Raw genomic sequence first — 17526 nt, 5'->3', positions numbered from 1 at the left:
ATTAGAACATGATAGAATAGACTCGGAGTTGCCTCCCGAAGTAGCACAAGGGCCGCCTCTCCGCACGCCGATCAACCTTGAAACGACCCGTTTTACCCGTCCCCAAGAGAAATTTCCGATCTAGATCAAATACCCGATCGATAAGAATTGGCCAAGATTATAATGTTGCAAGCTCCGCATTTGAGGGGAATGGCACAATGTCACCGTTACTACCGAAGACTGGTAGCGTTTATATACATGCCGTCGCTTCAGCCCTTCATGCCCACCGAGGTAGCTGATCCCTCACACCCTCCACCATGGCGATCATGAGAAAACTTGTCTGCGGGCTTCTCGCCTTGTTTCCTATTGCCAAAGCGGTCATATTCAAGCCGCAAAATGAGTTTCAGGCTCTTTTTGGAACAAATGCGTCCTTTGCAGTGGACTTGCGGCCATGGTTTAATAACCGGGCCTTTGGATTGAAGCCCAATGATTCCAGTTTCGATGGCCAGGGGAGTGAGTAGCCTCTGGTAGCGACCTCGGTGATTGAAAAGCACAACTCGACTGACACACAGTAGACTCTTACCCGGCAGAAGAAATGCCACCTGAGACATTCTCATACGGAGGATTCAACTATCGCTTTTCGGCATACAACGCTTCTGGCAACGACAATGTGCTAGTCCACGGCCAGGAAATAGAGGTCCCCCGTGGAAAGTACTTCAGCTATCAGATGCTTGCTGCTTCAGATACCGGAATGGCATCTGGATCGGTGACTGCGAAATACGAGGATGGTAGTAACACCACCGGTGCGCTGCTGGTCCCGGCCTGGTGGAGTTGGCCATATCCTGCTGGAGGAGACTTGGTCTTCTCCTCTTACTTGACCGAAAACAATACCAACTACAATAGATCCAATATTTTCCAAACCATTAACTGGCTCGACTCATCAAGAGAACTGGTCTCGTTAACTTTCCCCAAATCCTCATCGGGATCATCTACTTCCCCAGGAGGGGCGTCTGTGAACACAGTGCTCCACATTTTTGCCTTGTCGATGCTACCGGTGTCGAAGAACAGCTCGCGCTCAATCCAATTGGAGACACAATATGGTCGCTCAACTCAGAAGTGGATGGAGGGCTCCGACAAAGTACAGATCGTCGAGGTTCTTGTCAATAACTTTGGGTCTTCGTTCGTCTTACGGAATGATAGTGTGCGTGTGCACATCGAGTCTCCAAGTCTGGAAACTGTCACAGAAGGCACTATTCATCGCCTTGGACCCGGTGACCAAGCCATAGTCGAGGTCGGGGTTCAGAACCGCTGTGGAGTGACACCGGGAACTACCGGCCCAGCGACCGTGGTCGTCCATGGTCAGAATGTTGCATCTGTCAACTATACCTTCCAGGCAACCTACGGCATCAGTCCTTATGAAGCTACTTATGAGTCGGTGTACAGCCACGAATCACCAAACTGGTATAACAATGCTAAATATGGTATTTTCATCCACTGGGGGATCTACTCGGTGCCCGGCTGGGGCAACTCGGGGTCCAAAGAGAACTACGCGGAATGGTAATCGACGAAATAGACCTTTACATTGGAGTCTGTGGACTAACGAACTCAACAGGTACTGGTGGTGGCTGAACCAGGGGCCGAACCTTCCAACTGATGTATATGATTACCACCTGAAGACATACGGACCGGACGTCGTGTATGACGACTTTATCCAAAACTTCACGGCAGATGCCTGGGATCCCAAAGAGTGGGTAGATCTCTTTGCCGATGCAGGTGCCAATTACTTCGTCCAAGTCAGCAAACACCATGAGGGGTACTCGCTGTTTGACCTTCCGGAGAATGTGACGAAAAGAACTTCGGTGGCTCTAACACCACACCGTAACCTGGTGCAGGTGAGTCAGATCACGGAATATCGTATTTTCATTGTCCTGTTCCTCATCTTGCCCTAGGAACTTCTCAACGCGTCAAAGGAATACCAGCCACATCTGCACCGCGCGGTATATTACTCTCTACCAGAGTGGTTCAATCCCGATTACAAGAAATATGGATTTTCGACATGGCCCGGAGGTAACTTGATCATCAGAAATGATATCAGCGAGCTTTGCTGACAATGAATAGGAAACGCCACCAACCCATTCACGAACGAGACGCTGCCTTATACGGGATACGTGCCGGTCAATGACTACATCGCCGACAAGATGCTCCCCGAGATGAACACACTGGCCGACATGGGCACGGAGATTATGTGGTGTGACATCGGTGGACCCAACCGCACTCTTGAATTTGCATCCGAATGGTTCAATCGGGCAGCCGATCAAAATCGACAAGTTGTCATGAACTCCCGCTGTGGCCTTCCGGGGGACTTCGATACTCCAGAGTATGCTCGATACAACGGAATCCAGACCCGGAAGTGGGAGAGCAACTTGGGAATGGATCCATTCAGTTACGGCTACAATCGAGCGACAGCTCTGGCGAGCTATATGAATGCCACTACAATCGTGACTAGCCTCGTCGATATCGTCAGCAAGAATGGAAACTTTCTTCTCGATGTTGGCCCCACTGCCAATGGAACAATTTTGGATGTGGAGCAACAACATCTGCGCCAGGCCGGCACTTGGATCAAGAGCCATGCCGAGGCCATCTTCAACACCACCTACTGGTTCGTCACCCCCGAGGAAGGAGACGAAGTTAGATTCACCACGTCGCAAGAAGCGTTCTATATCCACACTCTCGCCAAACCCAACAGCACTCTGACCTTGTCGAGTCCTATTCCCTATGTGCCCGGTGACCAGGTGACGGTTGTGGGAGGAAACATGCACGGAACAGTGGTGCCGAGCGCAAAGTCCAGCAATGGCTCGGTAACATTGTCTGTCAGCAAGGAGGTTGCAGCTGCAGACCAATTTGCCTGGGTGTTTAAGATTGCATATTAATGCAGCATTCGGAAGCCCTCAGAGATAGCAATAGCTATTCAAATTGCAAGCCGATTGGAAAGCAAATACTTATTACCGCCGCATATCCGGGCTCACGTTCTTAGTCGAAGTGAAGATGTACCAATCAATGTGTACCGGCAAAAGAGCCATAAGCAACACCGTAGAACAGAAGCTTGCCACGGGGACACCGCCACTGATGCAGATCCCACAAGCAGAATGCCAGGGTCATTGAATCCAGCCGACAGCTGGGATCTCCTCTTTCGGCAAAACCGTCGGGAAGTAACTCCACCGTGGAGAACGTGCATCAGACCACCTGGAGCTCTGACGGCCGCTATATGCTCGTGCATGAGTGGCGGTCGCGGGAACTTGAATCAGATAGATGGCAAACAGGGATTTCAGCCTATATTTTATCTCCTGACTTTGCTGATTCACAGCTGTTATGAAACCATGACGTATGTAGAACTTAAAAGAGTACTGGGACTTGAGATTCAAGGTGAGAAACAAGAGAAATAGTACAAGTGGACATATTTGCTTCAGAGCCTTGGGGTATTGTCAAAAGTCAGTTTGCGTTGACCCACACGAATCCCTTCATCTCCAGCCTTTAAGCCGATGTTTTGCCGACGCCTCTTCAAAGTCCGTCATCGCACGATTCAGGCTAAATTTAATATCGCAACAAGCTTCGGAGAATCTCCGCATGAAAGGGCCTGATCGACTGCGGGACTTGCCGAGTTCGGGGTTGATGTGGGGACGTTGATGACCCCCGAGTTTTCGGCGGTTTTGTTCATAGCCGGACTGCAGCCGTGAGAAGGGGGGATATAAAATAAAGCAGGGGCTGATGATGCGATAACCAAGTGCGATCTCAACAATGTCTGCTGCATTGTTTCTGGTGGCGGCTTTGGTGCCGACCGCGTTGGCCCAGGCCAACACCTCCTACGTGAACTACTTGACGGAGGCTCAGCCCAATCTCGATGCCCAGACACTCGCAACGATTACTCTTTCCTTCCCTGACTGTGCTCATGGTCCATTGAACAAGAGCTTGGTGTGCGATACCTCGGCGAGACCCCATGACCGCGCGGTGGCTCTTGTTTCCATGTTCACGTTTGAGGAGCTCGTGAACAGCACCGGAAACAACATTCCGCCAATTCCTCGCCTTGGTCTACCACAATATCAAGTTTGGAGTGAAGGTCTGCATGGGCTGGACCGTGCCAACTTCTCGGACTCTGGAGACTACAATTGGGCCACCTCATTCCCACAGCCGATTCTTACTATGGCTGCCCTCAACCGCACCTTGATTAACCAAATCGGTGACATCATTTCGACCCAGGGACGCGCATTCAACAATGTTGGTCGATATGGTCTCGACGCATACGCGCCAAACATCAATTCTTTCCGTCATCCGGTTTGGGGTCGCGGACAGGAGACTCCTGGCGAGGATGCTTACTGCCTGGGCTCAACCTACGCCTACGAATACATCACCGGTATGCAGGGTGGCGTTGACCCAGATCACTTGAAGATTGTAGCCACCGCGAAGCACTTCGCTGGGTACGACATTGAAAACTGGCATAACCACTCCCGCCTGGGTAACGACTTGAACATCACCCAGCAGGACCTAGCGGAGTACTACACTCCTCAGTTCCTTACCGCCGCTCGCGATGCTCGTGTACACAGCGTCATGTCATCGTACAACGCTGTTAACGGCGTGCCAAGCCCAACCAACTCTTTCTTCCTTCAGACCCTGCTCCGCGACACATGGGGCTTTGTGGAAGATGGATATGTCTCATCCGATTGTGATTCGGTTTATAATGTCTTCAACCCGCACGGGTACGCTGCCAATGTTTCCAGCGCCGCCGCCGACTCCATGCGCGCTGGAACTGACATCAACTGCGGAACTTCTTACCAGTACTACTTGAACGATTCCTTTTTACAGGGCGAGATCTCCCGAAGCGAGATCGAGCGCGGAGTTGTCAGACTTTACTCCAGCCTCGTGAGCCTGGGCTACTTTGACGGCAACAACAGCAAATATCGCAACCTTGATTGGTCTGATGTCGTTTCTACCGATGTATGGAACATTTCGTATGAGGCGGCCGTTGAGGGTATTGTCTTGCTCAAGAACGACGGCACCCTGCCGTTGTCCAAAAACATCAGCAGTGTCGCATTGGTTGGACCTTGGGGCAACGCTACCCAGCAGATGCAGGGCAATTATTATGGAAACGCTCCTTATCTGACCAGTCCGCTGGCGGCTCTTCAGGCCTCGAACCTAAAAGTTAACTATGCCTTCGGCACCAATATCTCATCTGATGCCACCGCTGGCTTTGCTGATGCTGTCTCTGCTGCGAAAAAGTCTGATGCAATAATTTTTGCAGGAGGTATCGACAATACTATTGAAGCAGAAGGTATGGACCGCTCTAATATTACGTGGCCGGGTAACCAGCTCCAGCTCATTAAGCAGCTGAGTGAGCTAGGCAAGCCCCTGATTGTTTTGCAGATGGGCGGTGGTCAGGTCGATGACTCAACCCTCAAGGCGAACAAGAATGTCAACGCTCTCGCCTGGGGTGGATATCCTGGCCAGTCTGGTGGACAGGCTCTCTTGGATATCATCACCGGCAAACGTGCTCCTGCTGGCCGATTGCCAGTGACTCAATACCCAGCGGAGTATGCGATGGAATTCCCTGCCATAGACATGAATCTGCGTCCCAGCGGAGATAACCCCGGTCAGACATACATCTGGTATACCGGGAAGCCTGTTTACGAGTTTGGACACGGTCTGTTCTACACAACTTTCAAGACCTCCCTTGCACGGTCAAGAAGTTTGAGCAACGGGACCTCTTTCGATATTGTTGACCTTCTGTCGCGCTCGCACGAAGGCTACAATGTAGTGGAGCAGGTCCCCTTCCTGAACTTCACCGTTACCGTCACCAACACTGGAAGTGTCCTATCAGACTACACAGCCATGCTGTTTGCCAACACAACAGCTGGGCCGGCGCCCCTCCCCAACAAGTGGCTGGTTGGCTTCGACCGCATCGGCTCTCTGAAGTCTCACGCCTCCCAGGAAATGACTCTCCCTGTCTCCTTGGATGATGTTGCCCGTACGGACTCACTGGGAAACCGCATTGTCTACCCTGGGAAATACGAACTAGCCTTGAACAATGAGCGCTCGGTGACCCTGTCATTTACCCTAACTGGGAATGAGACTGTCATCTCAAAATGGCCGCTTGATGAGCAGCAGATTCCGCCTGCATAATCCCGAACGTTGAGAGGCTTAAAAAGGATATCGATCTTGTCTACATAATTTCGTTCTTTAAACTATAGATCGTGAATAAACGCCTGGCATGCCAAAGCACATGAATCAAGTCAATTTGCAACAAATAATTTCTCCAAGTTATCCTGGTAATGTGTCAGTTCCTGAATTTGGCTCGCTTATACCCCGGTATGCCTAGTCCCCCTAACCATCAATCTTCCGGAAGTAACGAGGTTCCGGTCGTTGTTCTAGACTTGATTCCCCGCTTTAGTTCTCGCTGCACTCCACAGCAATGGGCTGCAAGGAAGTGGAAAGCCCGAAGCGGTGTAGAAAACCTGCCGAGTTGCTCCCCTTATTTCTAAGAAGATGATGGGATGGTAGACTCCCGTGTTGGCGTTAACGAGACACTTCGAGTCGATGCCCGGTCGCTCAGGTGTCCAGATTAAGGATACGGTCATCGGCTTCGGCACCGGTCAGTTCGTTCCCCGCAATCGACCTTCCGCATTTCGCATCTCGCATTTCGCAAGTTGTGACACAGCCCTCCACTCTCAATCTACTTCCGGCAGGACTATGGACCTCAGTTCTTCCAATGTCCTGTCGATGTCGGGCCTTTCTTCCGTGAGCGCATCGGCGCGTGGCCCGACCGGAAGTCGTCAGATTACCCGGAACCGGGCGAGCTACAGCTGCCACGCATGTCGCCGGCGCAAGGTGAAATGCGACAAGGTATGGTTCTTGCCTCTTGTATCGATGTCGCATCGCTGACTTTGATTCCCACGTCCATAGGTACACCCAATCTGCGGGAACTGTGCGAAGACCGGAGCCGAATGCGTGTTTGATGTGTCGTCGCTAAAGCGGGAGGATGCGCGCGATGACCCTTCTCGAAGTGGACACGGAGTGAAGCGAAGGAGGGGAACCCCGCGAAAATGGGAGGACGACGTGGACGAACTGCAGTCATTATATGGACATTTGAGGCAGGCCGAGTCATCGCCGGACCAAAAATCAGATCCCCGAGCAATCGAGGCTCGGCTGGACAAGTTAATGTCGATGATCGAACGACTCGGTGGGACTAGCCAGGCTCTCGAAGCGGCAGAGAAGCAGTCGGCCGCTTCGACCGCTGGGATGGAGTCAGCCCTCATGGAGGAATTGCGACAGAGCAATGCTCGGAATGAGAGATCCGTTTCTTCGCGGCAAGCCAGTCCGCGTCGCGCCGTTGCAGAGTCAAGTGGCGACGAGTTTCCTATCCCGTCTGGCCAAGCAACTGACTTGGTCGATCCGGTCGGAAGTCTGAACCTCGGGCATCTGAGTCTGGAGGATGGCGGGAAATCGAGATACGTGGGAACGACATACTGGGCCTACATCTCCCACGAGGTATGGCGGTTTCCCTTTTTTGTCTTGCTCGCAGCAAATATTTCTAACAAGCCATAAAGATCAACGATCTTAATCAATTGCTGAGAGATCAAAACCGGTCGCATGAACAACAACCTTCGGATAATGTTAACGAGGATGATCTTCTCAGCAACGGCCGCCGACCGTGGAAACAGTCGATTGATAGCTCAACCTTCTCGACTTCGTCGCGTTCCCCCCGCGGTTCCTTCCATCAATCCATTATCTTTCCTTCCGGCGACTCCCCGTCCGTGAATGAGAAAGTTGTCGAACCGGAGATGCTCGAGCATGTTCCGTCCAGACGCCAGAGCCACATCCTGTATAAGGCCTTCATGTCTGGCATTCATGCCATTAGTCCCGTCATCCACCCCCCGACGATTTTGAAACTTTACAATGCCTTCTGGGACTGGTACGACTATAGTAGCTACTCCGGAGAGCCATGTCCAAATCCTTCCTTTTTGCCCCTCCTGTACGCCATCTGGTATGGCGGCTCTGTCACGATCTCAATGCGAACGATCAAGGCCGAATTCAATGTGCCGTCCCGAGTCCCGCTATCGACTATTTATAGCGAGGAGGTTACTCGCTGGTTGACAAAGATTTCCTTCCCTCGAAGCCCCTCTCTTCAGGGACTCGCGGCATATCTCATTGTGCAGACGATCCTGTCAAAAGAGGAAGAACCTCTGACTAGCAGCTTATTCATTAGCCTTGCGATGAGAGTGGCACAGACCATGGGTCTACATCGCGACCCGGCCAAATTTGGAATCGAGCCCTGTGAGGCAGAATATCGGCGCCGATTATGGTGGCATATCATTCACATGGATGGCGTGGTGGCAATGTCCAGTGGGCTACCTCCTCTGGTCAGCGATGAAAACTACTGGGATGTCCGGGAAACGAGCGAAGTTAAGGACACTTTGCTCGGTACGCCAGCAGCTGAGCGATATGAGCAGCTACTGGCCACCAAGCAGCGACTGCCGGACAATCCTGACGACCCATCTCTCGGTGGTGGACCGTCGATGGTGAATGTATTTTACCTGAACGCCAGAGGAAAATACATTATGGCTCGTGAGTAATATCTAACCATAATCCAAAAGACAGAGCTAACCCCTGGTAATAGGCGCCGTTCGCCGGATTCTGAAGATTCAGCTGGGTACAAAACCAGTGACTCGCAGAGATATGGAGGAACTCCGGGCAATTCTTCTCGATCTTCAGCTCAAGCTGAAATCTATAGTGGATAGGATTCCCGAAGTCAGGGCAACCGATAATGCTTCGACATCTTCTGGTCGCGCCTTGTCCATGGCCAAGTCTCCAGCTGACGCTTGGTCTACCGAGAACGAGGTCCCCGGTGAAGGTATAAATGGCTGCCCGGAGCAGTACCACTCCCCAGTCCATTCTTCATTCCACAAATGGGCCAGGATCATTTTATTACTGTACATTGACAAGGTTGGTCGAATCCAAACTTGGACGCAGCACCGTCATTTGTCGCTAACGTGTCCTCTTAGGCATTCTGCGTCGCTTACCAACCTTTCCTCAAGAATGCCCGCAGTCGTATTTGGCCAGCTGCACGACAAAGGTGAGTAGTCGAAGTTCATCCATATGAAGGACCCTCTAACAAATTTAGCGCACTTCGTCACTGCCATGGGTTTATGGAAAAGTTCATTCAGCTGGCGACAGACCCTGACTTCCAACCGTTCCAATGGAGCTGGCCTGGGTAAGCTATCCAGACCTCATCGTAGGGAATTCCCGCTGACCTTCTTCCAGCAACCACCAGCCGATGCATGCAACAATGTACGCGAATTCATCTTTGCCGCTTCATGTGAATCTAACTAACTGTGGACAGGATTATGCTCATCGATCTATACGAACGACCGTATAGCCCGGAAGCATCCAAGTCTCGCGCATTTATCGATCGCATCCTGGCTCTGTCTGGCCCGGATGGAGGTGTTGTAGGCGGCGAAGACGGTGTCTCTACGCAACGACCACTCAAAGATGGCGGCCGCGAGGCCTGGGATATGATCCGCCGTCTCCGTCAAAAAGCCTGGCAAAAGGCCGGTCTCAACCCACAAATGCTCTGGACTGAACAGGACCAAATCCAAGCCGGCGTCGCGTCACCAGCTGGAGAACCGCAGAGACTTCGTGGTCCATTCTACTCGGGGCCTGAGTCTCAGGCAGCATCAGCGACGGCACCGAGCCAACCTACTGCTCCAGATCAGCAGTTGTCGGACTTCAATAAGGTCTTCTACAACATGACTCGCTCCCATCTGCTTCCAAACCCCGCTGTCTCAACGGCTTCACTCAGACCCAGTCCTCTCCGATACTCCTACCAACTGCCTCCCCCGAACCAAACCTCTTCTCAGGCAGCACCTCAATATAACCCCACGCCGGCAGCTGTCACCATACCAGGAACCGGTAACATGGCTGCTACGTCTGCCATGGCAACATCACCGGCGACATCCACTTTGGCCAGCTCCCCTGCGACCCACTCCCCCACTGCCCCTTCCACCATTCCTGTATCCCCTCGGCAAGCCATCCCCAACATTAACACCCCACCAATGCCTTTCATGGATCCAGTTTCACCTGCTCCGCCCGGGGGACTCCCCACGCCACCCTCCATGGTGGATCCTAACCTCAACTTCGACTGGGATCAGTGGGATGCGGTGTTTGGACAGCATCTCCCTATCGCTGATGAGCTCATGGAACTGGATCCCGTCTCCGCATTGGAGTTTGACAACCTTGCAGCTCCATCTGGGAATACCCCCGCCGAGGTTGGAGTCAAGAGATTCCAGGCGGTATCCACATCTGGCGATGTTGGTCTCCCATCTGTCTGGACAGACCAGGGCTCATTTAAATCTGAAGGGGTATCCTCGAGCGATTGGACCGGGTATTGTTGATAATGGAATTTGCCGACCTTGGAATTAATGCCACTGTAACGTGCCTCGATGATTGCTGTATGATGCGTGGATTGTACACATAACACACCAGCAAGACGCTTTGGGATGATAAAAAACTCGGCTTTCTTGAAAGATACATCTTGGAATATCCCAATTAAGGGTGTACAATACAGCTCCTATGGTCTGTACACACCCCTCTACGCAAAAGGTATAGATGAAGACGTAACAGTATATCGATTCATGAGGCGTAACTCTTGACGATCAGATGGATCGACCAATTAGGATACGAAGATGCGTAGTGTAAAGCCAGAACAGACAAAAGGCCCGGCGGGAGGGAAGAGGCAAATTCCCGCGTCCGATCTAAGCATGATGCAGAGAGTTCGCGTTTCTTCATAGCTTGCTTTCTTCAGGTCAAGTGCATTTTTAGGGCCGCCGAGAAGATCAGATCCTTAGACCTTGGTCGCTCTGAAGCCGTGCTTCCAGACGGTGGCGTAGGGGGTAACACCGTCCTCACGGAAGTCAATCAGGACGTGCCTAGTATGAGTTAGCAAACGGGGTCTCAGTGCAGCGGACATCAATGGAAACGTACATGGCATCGCCGTCCATGGACTGTCCCATCATGACATCGTAGTTGTCGTAGTTGGCAATGATCTTCTTCATGGCAGCGGGAGCACCCTTCTTGAACTCATCGATGGTCTCGGTGGGAGCACCGTTCTCCTCGAGCTTCTTCATAACCTTCTTGAGGTAGCCTAAAGGGAAACGTGTTAATTGAATGAGCGGCATTGCAATGACTGAGACAGAACGAACTCTTCAGGTGCGCCTTGAAGGAATCCTTGGAGGGCTTGAGGCCCTCCTCGGTCTTGAGCCATACAAGACGGAACTGGTCCTCAATGTCGTGGACCATGACGGCCTCACCCTCACCACCTTCCTCATCTCCGCCCTCGGCGGAGGGGTTAGCACCCTCGAGCTCGAAGTCCTCGTTGGCCCTCTTGAGGTACTTGCGGCAGTCGGTCTCCCAGAGGATGGGGCAATCAGCGGCGGGCTTGATATCGAAGGTGTCGGAGAGGATCTCGTCTCCGGAGATAATGTCCTGTGATAGTCAGCCGACAATTCATACAATCGGGAGGCGACCATGCGCGGATAGAGGCACATACCTCGTAGATAATCATGATGGCGGTTTTTAAAGAAAGAAGTCTTTGAAGAAGAAGAGCGAACGGGGTTGGAGGAGAAAAAAGAAAAACAAAAAGGAGGGGAAATGAAGTTTTTTTTTAGTGGCGGCAGGTGGGGGAGTTTGCACGTGTTTGCACCCTCCTATAAATCTGGCCTGATGACTCAGCCGTTCCCCGGTTCCAGTTTCGGAAGTATACGGTGCTAACTACGATGGAAGCGAAATGAATTCTATGCATGCATTCTAACCTGTGATCTAAATAGTTTCTTGCATCCCGCTCACTCTGCTCGGTGCAAGGTTTCTTCGTGAAGATCAAACCCCGCATGAGCGACCATGTCAACCCACATCTCCTGAAATAGATCACGAACAGAGCATCACAATCGATAAGAGGGGGCTGGGCTGGATTCATTCGAGCATGTCCATCGACATGGACACGCGATCAAACCGCCTGTCCTTATGCTCGTTCGTTTGCGGACCAGGTGGTAAGTGAGCACGATTGCTGTCACCGAGCACACCCCAGTTGAGATACTGTATTCATGTACATCGAAATTTACATCCTATTTCACGTCATAGGCTGTGGAGGACGTGAAGCCCTTAGCCAAATTTCATCCTCCAAATCTCCATCAAAATACAAGAGGTCAGTATCCGCTGACTGGTAGACCCCGTGATATTCATCTTTAATCTTCTGTCCAGTTTTAGGTGACAGCCACGTATATCTCTCCACACTTTCCGCTTACGCAGGCAGGCCCCTATAGATCCCGGGAGGAGATCCCTAGTAGTCTCTGGGAGGTTCCCCCCAAGGGACATACCTATCAGGAAATTCTTATATCACTCATTATTAGGTGGGCATTACGGGCGCGCGAAAATTGATGAGCCCGACCATCGTCGCAGGAGCATTAGCTCGGTGACTGCCGGGCTTGTTCGATGCGAAAAAGAGCTTAAATCGACCGGAACTTTTTGCCCCTTCATTGCCGCGACGCATTGGTCGAAGTCGTACTTAGCCGGAGGTTCCTTGCTATTGCCTGACCTGTTGGATTTGCCGGAAGCGTTAGCAGGCTGGTCTGTGGAAAAAACGACAGAGCTTTCCCCCGCCTGGTCATCGGCAGCCTCGGATAGACGCCATTAATGGCGCAGGGGGTGGTGCGGAAAATTGGTGGGGGGTTGAAGGAAGATGGGAGGTTGAAGGAATGCCTTTTTCCCTTGGCCTGACACCCATTTTGTTATCGGCCCCTGATGCCCCACCGCATGCCCTGTGAAACAAAATAGTTATCAAATTCCTTTATTTTAGTTCTTATCCACATTTTTCTGTTTCTTCTTTTGGTGCATTGTTGAGTTGGTGAATGGCATCAAGTATGCATGCTCCAGCGACCCCAGCACATGATTTTGTCCTGTCCTACTCGTCCTGGATCAAGAAGCGAACCTCATTCGTTCTCTTTCCCAACTGCGGTTCCTGATATCGGAGTAGACGAATATCTGTGGGCGCTCCTGTTCTCTATATATTGCTTATGCCGATCCCAGAAGGCAAGGGTGGTGGTAGAGAACAGGTTAGCTACTGTAGAGCCTCATATGTCCCTTCGCACATCTCGTCCGTATCCATGAGGTCTGTCGCAAATCCCGTAGGCGATGTGTAGAACCATCAACCGTCAAACACCAGCCAGCCGTTCAGCAAACGCTCCCGTCCTTTCGAAGCCGTCTGACCCTTTGGACCTCAACCAGCCGTCGGAGAACCACGGGCCTGGTGGACTCTCCCCGCGGGTCGACTGATTTGTTTATTTTGGTATCTGCACCTCGTTTCTGCTCCGTCCGTCGTTCGAAATGCTGGCTACCTGAGATTTTCAGTCTTCCGACACACTTACAATCCACCCCCCTGATGGAAAAGATAATATGGCACTGGTCACCGGTCTCTTAGCTACGATGTTGGTTTCACTGCCATAACAAAATACTGCTGCTCATTGTGAACCAGGTGAGTGGTCCATACGTAATGGATGACAGCCTGGAGAGAGTCGCTGTCAGTCAGTCACCGGGAATTTTTGGCTAGTATTCCTTGAGTCAAGCCTGGATCAGCTGAAAGCCAACTTGGAAATACTGAAGCGGACGATGGTGTTTCTGCTAAATGCAAATGCGAACGTATTTCTGTCCGTTGCTTGCTTTCACAGTGAGTATATATCACCGCATGACACGAACGCGATTGGATGACGACGGATTCGCTGATCGTGTGCCTCGAAAAGAATTGAAGCAAACTACGCGTCCTTGCGATTGTACTATACTTGTTTATTCGCGCTGCCCAGTTGCATGCGAACCGCCTTCTACGTATTAAGCAGCGGGTGCCTTTATACCGTATCGAACTGATTCAATAGCTAGTCAATAGTTAACACGTCGCAGTCCAATGCTATGTAATCAACTGATGCAAGGCTGATTCATACAGTACATGGGATGTGGATTATCATCCGATACGGTAAGTTACCACTCTCCGCTCGGCCTGGCCAATGGACGATGGAATTACGGTACCAGCGGCGTTACAGCAACCACCGCATCCGAACTCGCGCCACTCGAATCCGTCGCCTCCTGATCGCGGATCTTTTATCTTCTAATCTTTTTCCCTCCCCTCCTTTCTCACTATATTCTTATCGCCTTTTTTCGTTTCGAGTTGGCGCCTTTGGTATCGCGCTTGCCTGTCAGCTTCCGACTCCCCTGCAAAGTGGGCAGTTGCTGACTTCCTCTCTTTCCTCCCCCATCTCACCTGAATCCATTCTTGATTTCCTTTGTATTCTTCCACCTTGCACGGAGAGTGGTACATTCTCACCACTCCTTCATCATGGCCAACGCTTCTGCCACCTTCGATCTCCCTCCCCTGCCGAGTTACACCACCTCCGTCCGCGAACCGCTCTTTCCGCCCGTTCCCGATAACTATGTTGCCCTCATCCTGCCCATTATCGCCTACTGGGCCATGTCAATGATCTACCACTACTTGGATGTGAACAACTATTTCGAAAAATACCGTCTGCACACTCCCGCCGAAGTGTCGAAGCGAAACCGCGTGACTCGTTGGGAAGTCGTTCGTGATGTGGTCTTGCAGCAGGTGATCCAGACGCTGGCTGGTGCATCCATGGCGTATTTCGACCCGGTGGAGACCGTTGGACGAGAGGAGTATGATGTCGCCGTCTGGGCGCAGCGAATCCGGTTTCTGCAGAAGGCGATCCCTCCGATGTTAGCTCTCATCGGGGTGGATGCTGCCGGCCTGGCCAAACAGGTGTCGCAGAACGGACACACCATGCTTGCCGGTGCTCTGGCCGGAGGATCGTATCCGAGCGTGATGCAGTCGGTGATTCTTGACGGTGGCGCGGAAGTCTCGGCCCCGGCCTTTACGAGCTGGGAGTTGTCCTTGGCCGGTTTCATCTACTGGTATTTTGTTCCCGGCTTGCAGTTCATGCTCGCCGTCTCCATTGTCGACACTTGGCAATACTTCCTGCACCGGGCCATGCACCTGAACCGTTGGCTCTATGGTAAGTTGGGATGAAGTTTATCCACCGTCGTTGCCGCATCTAACCTTTTTTTCAGTGACCTTCCACTCTCGCCACCACCGACTCTACGTTCCCTACGCCTTTGGCGCCTTGTACAACCATCCCGTCGAGGGATTTCTTTTGGATACGGCCGGTACCGGCATTGGATTCTTGGTTTCTGGCATGACCAACCGCCAAGCCATGTGGTTTTACACCATTTCAACCATCAAGACCGTTGACGACCACTGCGGCTACGCATTCCCTTGGGACCCTCTCCAGCACTTCACCTCCAACAATGCCGCCTATCATGACATCCACCACCAGAGCTGGGGCATCAAGACCAACTTCTCCCAGCCCTTTTTCATCTTCTGGGATCGCTTGCTCGACACCCAGTGGAAGGGTGAGGTCAAGCTTCGTTACGAGCGGGCTCGTGAGAGCGCCCAGAAACAGGTTGACGCGGATGCCGCCCAGGCTGCAGAGGTGTCGGCAGTCGAGGGACGCGAACACGAACCCGTGGTGGTCTCTTCCGAGGGGCCAGCGACGCGAACTCGCCTCCGCCGGAAAACTGTCGACAGTTTGAAGGGACCCAGCCACGGCGTCTCAGGGAGCGTCCTGCACAATTGAAACCGTGATGAAATTGAATATGTCCTCATTACTCATGCATTGTTTTGTCGGTCCTCGGAGCTGCCGGTCAACTCCCCGAGACTTGCATTGTTTCTATCATCATTCATGTATATGGGGTTACTGATCCCTCTGTATTAATAATATGAGACTGCCAGTCAATTCTTTGTACATGGTTTTCTCTACGACTCCTCACCGTGATTTAGTGTCGATAATGTCTTACAAGTCGGCACACTCGTTTAACAATTCGAAATTCGATATCATTTGCACAATAGCACAATATCCCATGCGATGGACTTGGAAAACTAGCAAAAGAAATTCAAAACATTCGTTCATTTTCGATTACCCGTGTTCAATATCTCCGTATGGAAGTCCGTCAGATCATGTTCCCTTGACCGCACACCAGGCTCCAAGTGGTCATCGCAGCCTCTGGCTGCTTTCTGGATGCAAAAGACTGAGATCGAGGGTGAGGCTGGATCTCAGGCGCTGCATCATCGTCATCTGAGTCTAAGGAGGCATCCGTCCAGTAATCACTGCTGGAATAATGCGAGACAGAGCGCTCGTGCTCATGGTAGTCATAGCGTTGCGGAACCTTCGTGCGCGTCTGGCTCTGCTCTTCGAACCGAGACTCCACCTTGCTGATCCGGAGGGGTGCAACTCTGGCCTCTGGAACCGACGTTGCTCGGGAATAAGAGGTTTCGTTTGCAATCTGCCTGCAAGTCTTGACCATGCTGAGCTGCCTCTTGACGTCTCCCCAGGAGTGAACGGAGGCTGTGCTATTATTGGCCCCGGGAGATGGCTCGTAAAGGCTCACTCTTGCAAGACTACTTTTCGAGTGATGGGAAGCGATGTTGCCTTCTTGGATCACGCCAATGGAAGGAACATGCGAACGGCGATAGTCAGGTATATCAACTGCGCCGTCGGAATTTCTGTTATGATGGCGTCTGTCCACACAAGACTTCCGCATATGGCGATGCGAGTGCTTATTATCACGGTACCGGGCCTTGACGCATGCCTTTCGAGTGATCTTCATTTGAAACGCCAAATTGCTAGCGGTCCCAAAGAGCTTGTCCGCTTCGTCGTCGCCGAACTGGCGGATGCATTCGTCGACGAATACCATGAGAGTAGGTGCTCGATGGTTCTTACGCGTGCGAGTGCGGCTCTGCAAGACCACGCGCAGATCTCGGATAATCTCACTGTCTGCAGCGATACGTGCGAGGATACATGCCGGACATCCGTTAATCTGATACGGCAAGGCGTTAGGAGCCACCGGATTGTTCATACTAGGCTTGGTCCACATGCCCTGCAACGCTCGCAGCCTGGCTAGAATATCTCGCTCGACGGGCGGGACTAGTTCTGGATATACATCGAGCTGCCGAAATCTCGTCGTAACCTCGCTCTGGACCAGGGAAAGACTATCTGTCATCAAATCTGCGTTCAATCTTTTGTGCACCTCGCAAAGCCCCGATGACCTGATCCGACCCAGGGACAGGCGCGGTTGGCGACGCAAACACTTCGGCAGAGACTGAATGAGCTGCTCAATGAGCGGGACCTGGTGAAAAGAGGAGCCTGTATTGTCTAGATGCAGTATCTGCGTTAGCATCCTCACCTCTCTTCTGCTCAGCTCTGTGACTAACCCAGGGTAGGTCTCACGAGGTATGGATTGGGGTCTGGCCTCCACCGTGAACCGTTTGGGGACTGGGTTACCATCCATGATTTCGAGTGCCGTAGTTTGGGTGGAGGATCAGGTGCTATCTGTAACAAGCAGGTATTTATATCGTCGAGTTCGTTGTAGGGTGACAACTATTGTTCACGATAG

General features: G+C 51.9%; 6 protein-coding genes across 6 annotated transcripts; 4 read left to right on the top strand and 2 right to left on the bottom strand.

Annotated features, from left to right (window-relative positions):
- Window positions 1-296: 296 nt before the first annotated feature.
- On the top strand, window positions 297-2909 carry N7498_005931 (uncharacterized protein; the record flags this gene model as incomplete). The annotated part of the gene is made up of 5 exons (XM_058452993.1): window positions 297-492; window positions 555-1536; window positions 1592-1871; window positions 1929-2046; window positions 2098-2909. 5 exons carry the CDS (start codon window positions 297-299, stop codon window positions 2907-2909), a joined length of 2388 nt encoding a protein of 795 aa, XP_058309531.1.
- Window positions 2910-3774: 865 nt separating this feature from the next.
- On the top strand, window positions 3775-6150 carry xlnD (beta-xylosidase XylA; the record flags this gene model as incomplete). The annotated part of the gene is made up of 1 exon (XM_058452992.1): window positions 3775-6150. The coding sequence occupies one exon, from the start codon at window positions 3775-3777 to the stop codon at window positions 6148-6150; it is 2376 nt and encodes a 791-aa protein (XP_058309530.1).
- Window positions 6151-6564: 414 nt separating this feature from the next.
- Window positions 6565-10418, top strand: N7498_005929 (putative C6 transcription factor; the record flags this gene model as incomplete). Its single annotated transcript, XM_058452991.1, has 8 exons — window positions 6565-6870; window positions 6931-7515; window positions 7575-8592; window positions 8645-8970; window positions 9030-9100; window positions 9149-9238; window positions 9289-9315; window positions 9368-10418. The coding sequence occupies 8 exons, from the start codon at window positions 6565-6567 to the stop codon at window positions 10416-10418; spliced, it is 3474 nt and encodes a 1157-aa protein (XP_058309529.1).
- Window positions 10419-10867: 449 nt separating this feature from the next.
- Window positions 10868-11587, bottom strand: N7498_005928 (translationally-controlled tumor protein; the record flags this gene model as incomplete). Its single annotated transcript, XM_058452990.1, has 4 exons — window positions 10868-10952; window positions 11008-11167; window positions 11226-11508; window positions 11573-11587. The coding sequence occupies 4 exons, from the start codon at window positions 11585-11587 to the stop codon at window positions 10868-10870; spliced, it is 543 nt and encodes a 180-aa protein (XP_058309528.1).
- Window positions 11588-14401: 2814 nt separating this feature from the next.
- sur2 (sphingosine hydroxylase) lies at window positions 14402-15710 on the top strand (the record flags this gene model as incomplete). Its single annotated transcript, XM_058452989.1, has 2 exons — window positions 14402-15089; window positions 15145-15710. 2 exons carry the CDS (start codon window positions 14402-14404, stop codon window positions 15708-15710), a joined length of 1254 nt encoding a protein of 417 aa, XP_058309527.1.
- Window positions 15711-16083: 373 nt separating this feature from the next.
- On the bottom strand, window positions 16084-17310 carry N7498_005926 (uncharacterized protein; the record flags this gene model as incomplete). The annotated part of the gene is made up of 1 exon (XM_058452988.1): window positions 16084-17310. The coding sequence occupies one exon, from the start codon at window positions 17308-17310 to the stop codon at window positions 16084-16086; it is 1227 nt and encodes a 408-aa protein (XP_058309526.1).
- Window positions 17311-17526: the final 216 nt, after the last annotated feature.

This window comes from Penicillium cinerascens, assembly GCF_028974065.1.
Source record: "Penicillium cinerascens strain IBT 15544 chromosome Unknown contig_5_segment0_segment0, whole genome shotgun sequence".
Classification (NCBI taxonomy): Eukaryota; Fungi; Ascomycota; class Eurotiomycetes; order Eurotiales; family Aspergillaceae; genus Penicillium; species Penicillium cinerascens.
The sequence above is the reverse complement of the archived record's forward strand: the minus strand, read 5'-3'. Positions and strand labels throughout refer to the sequence as shown.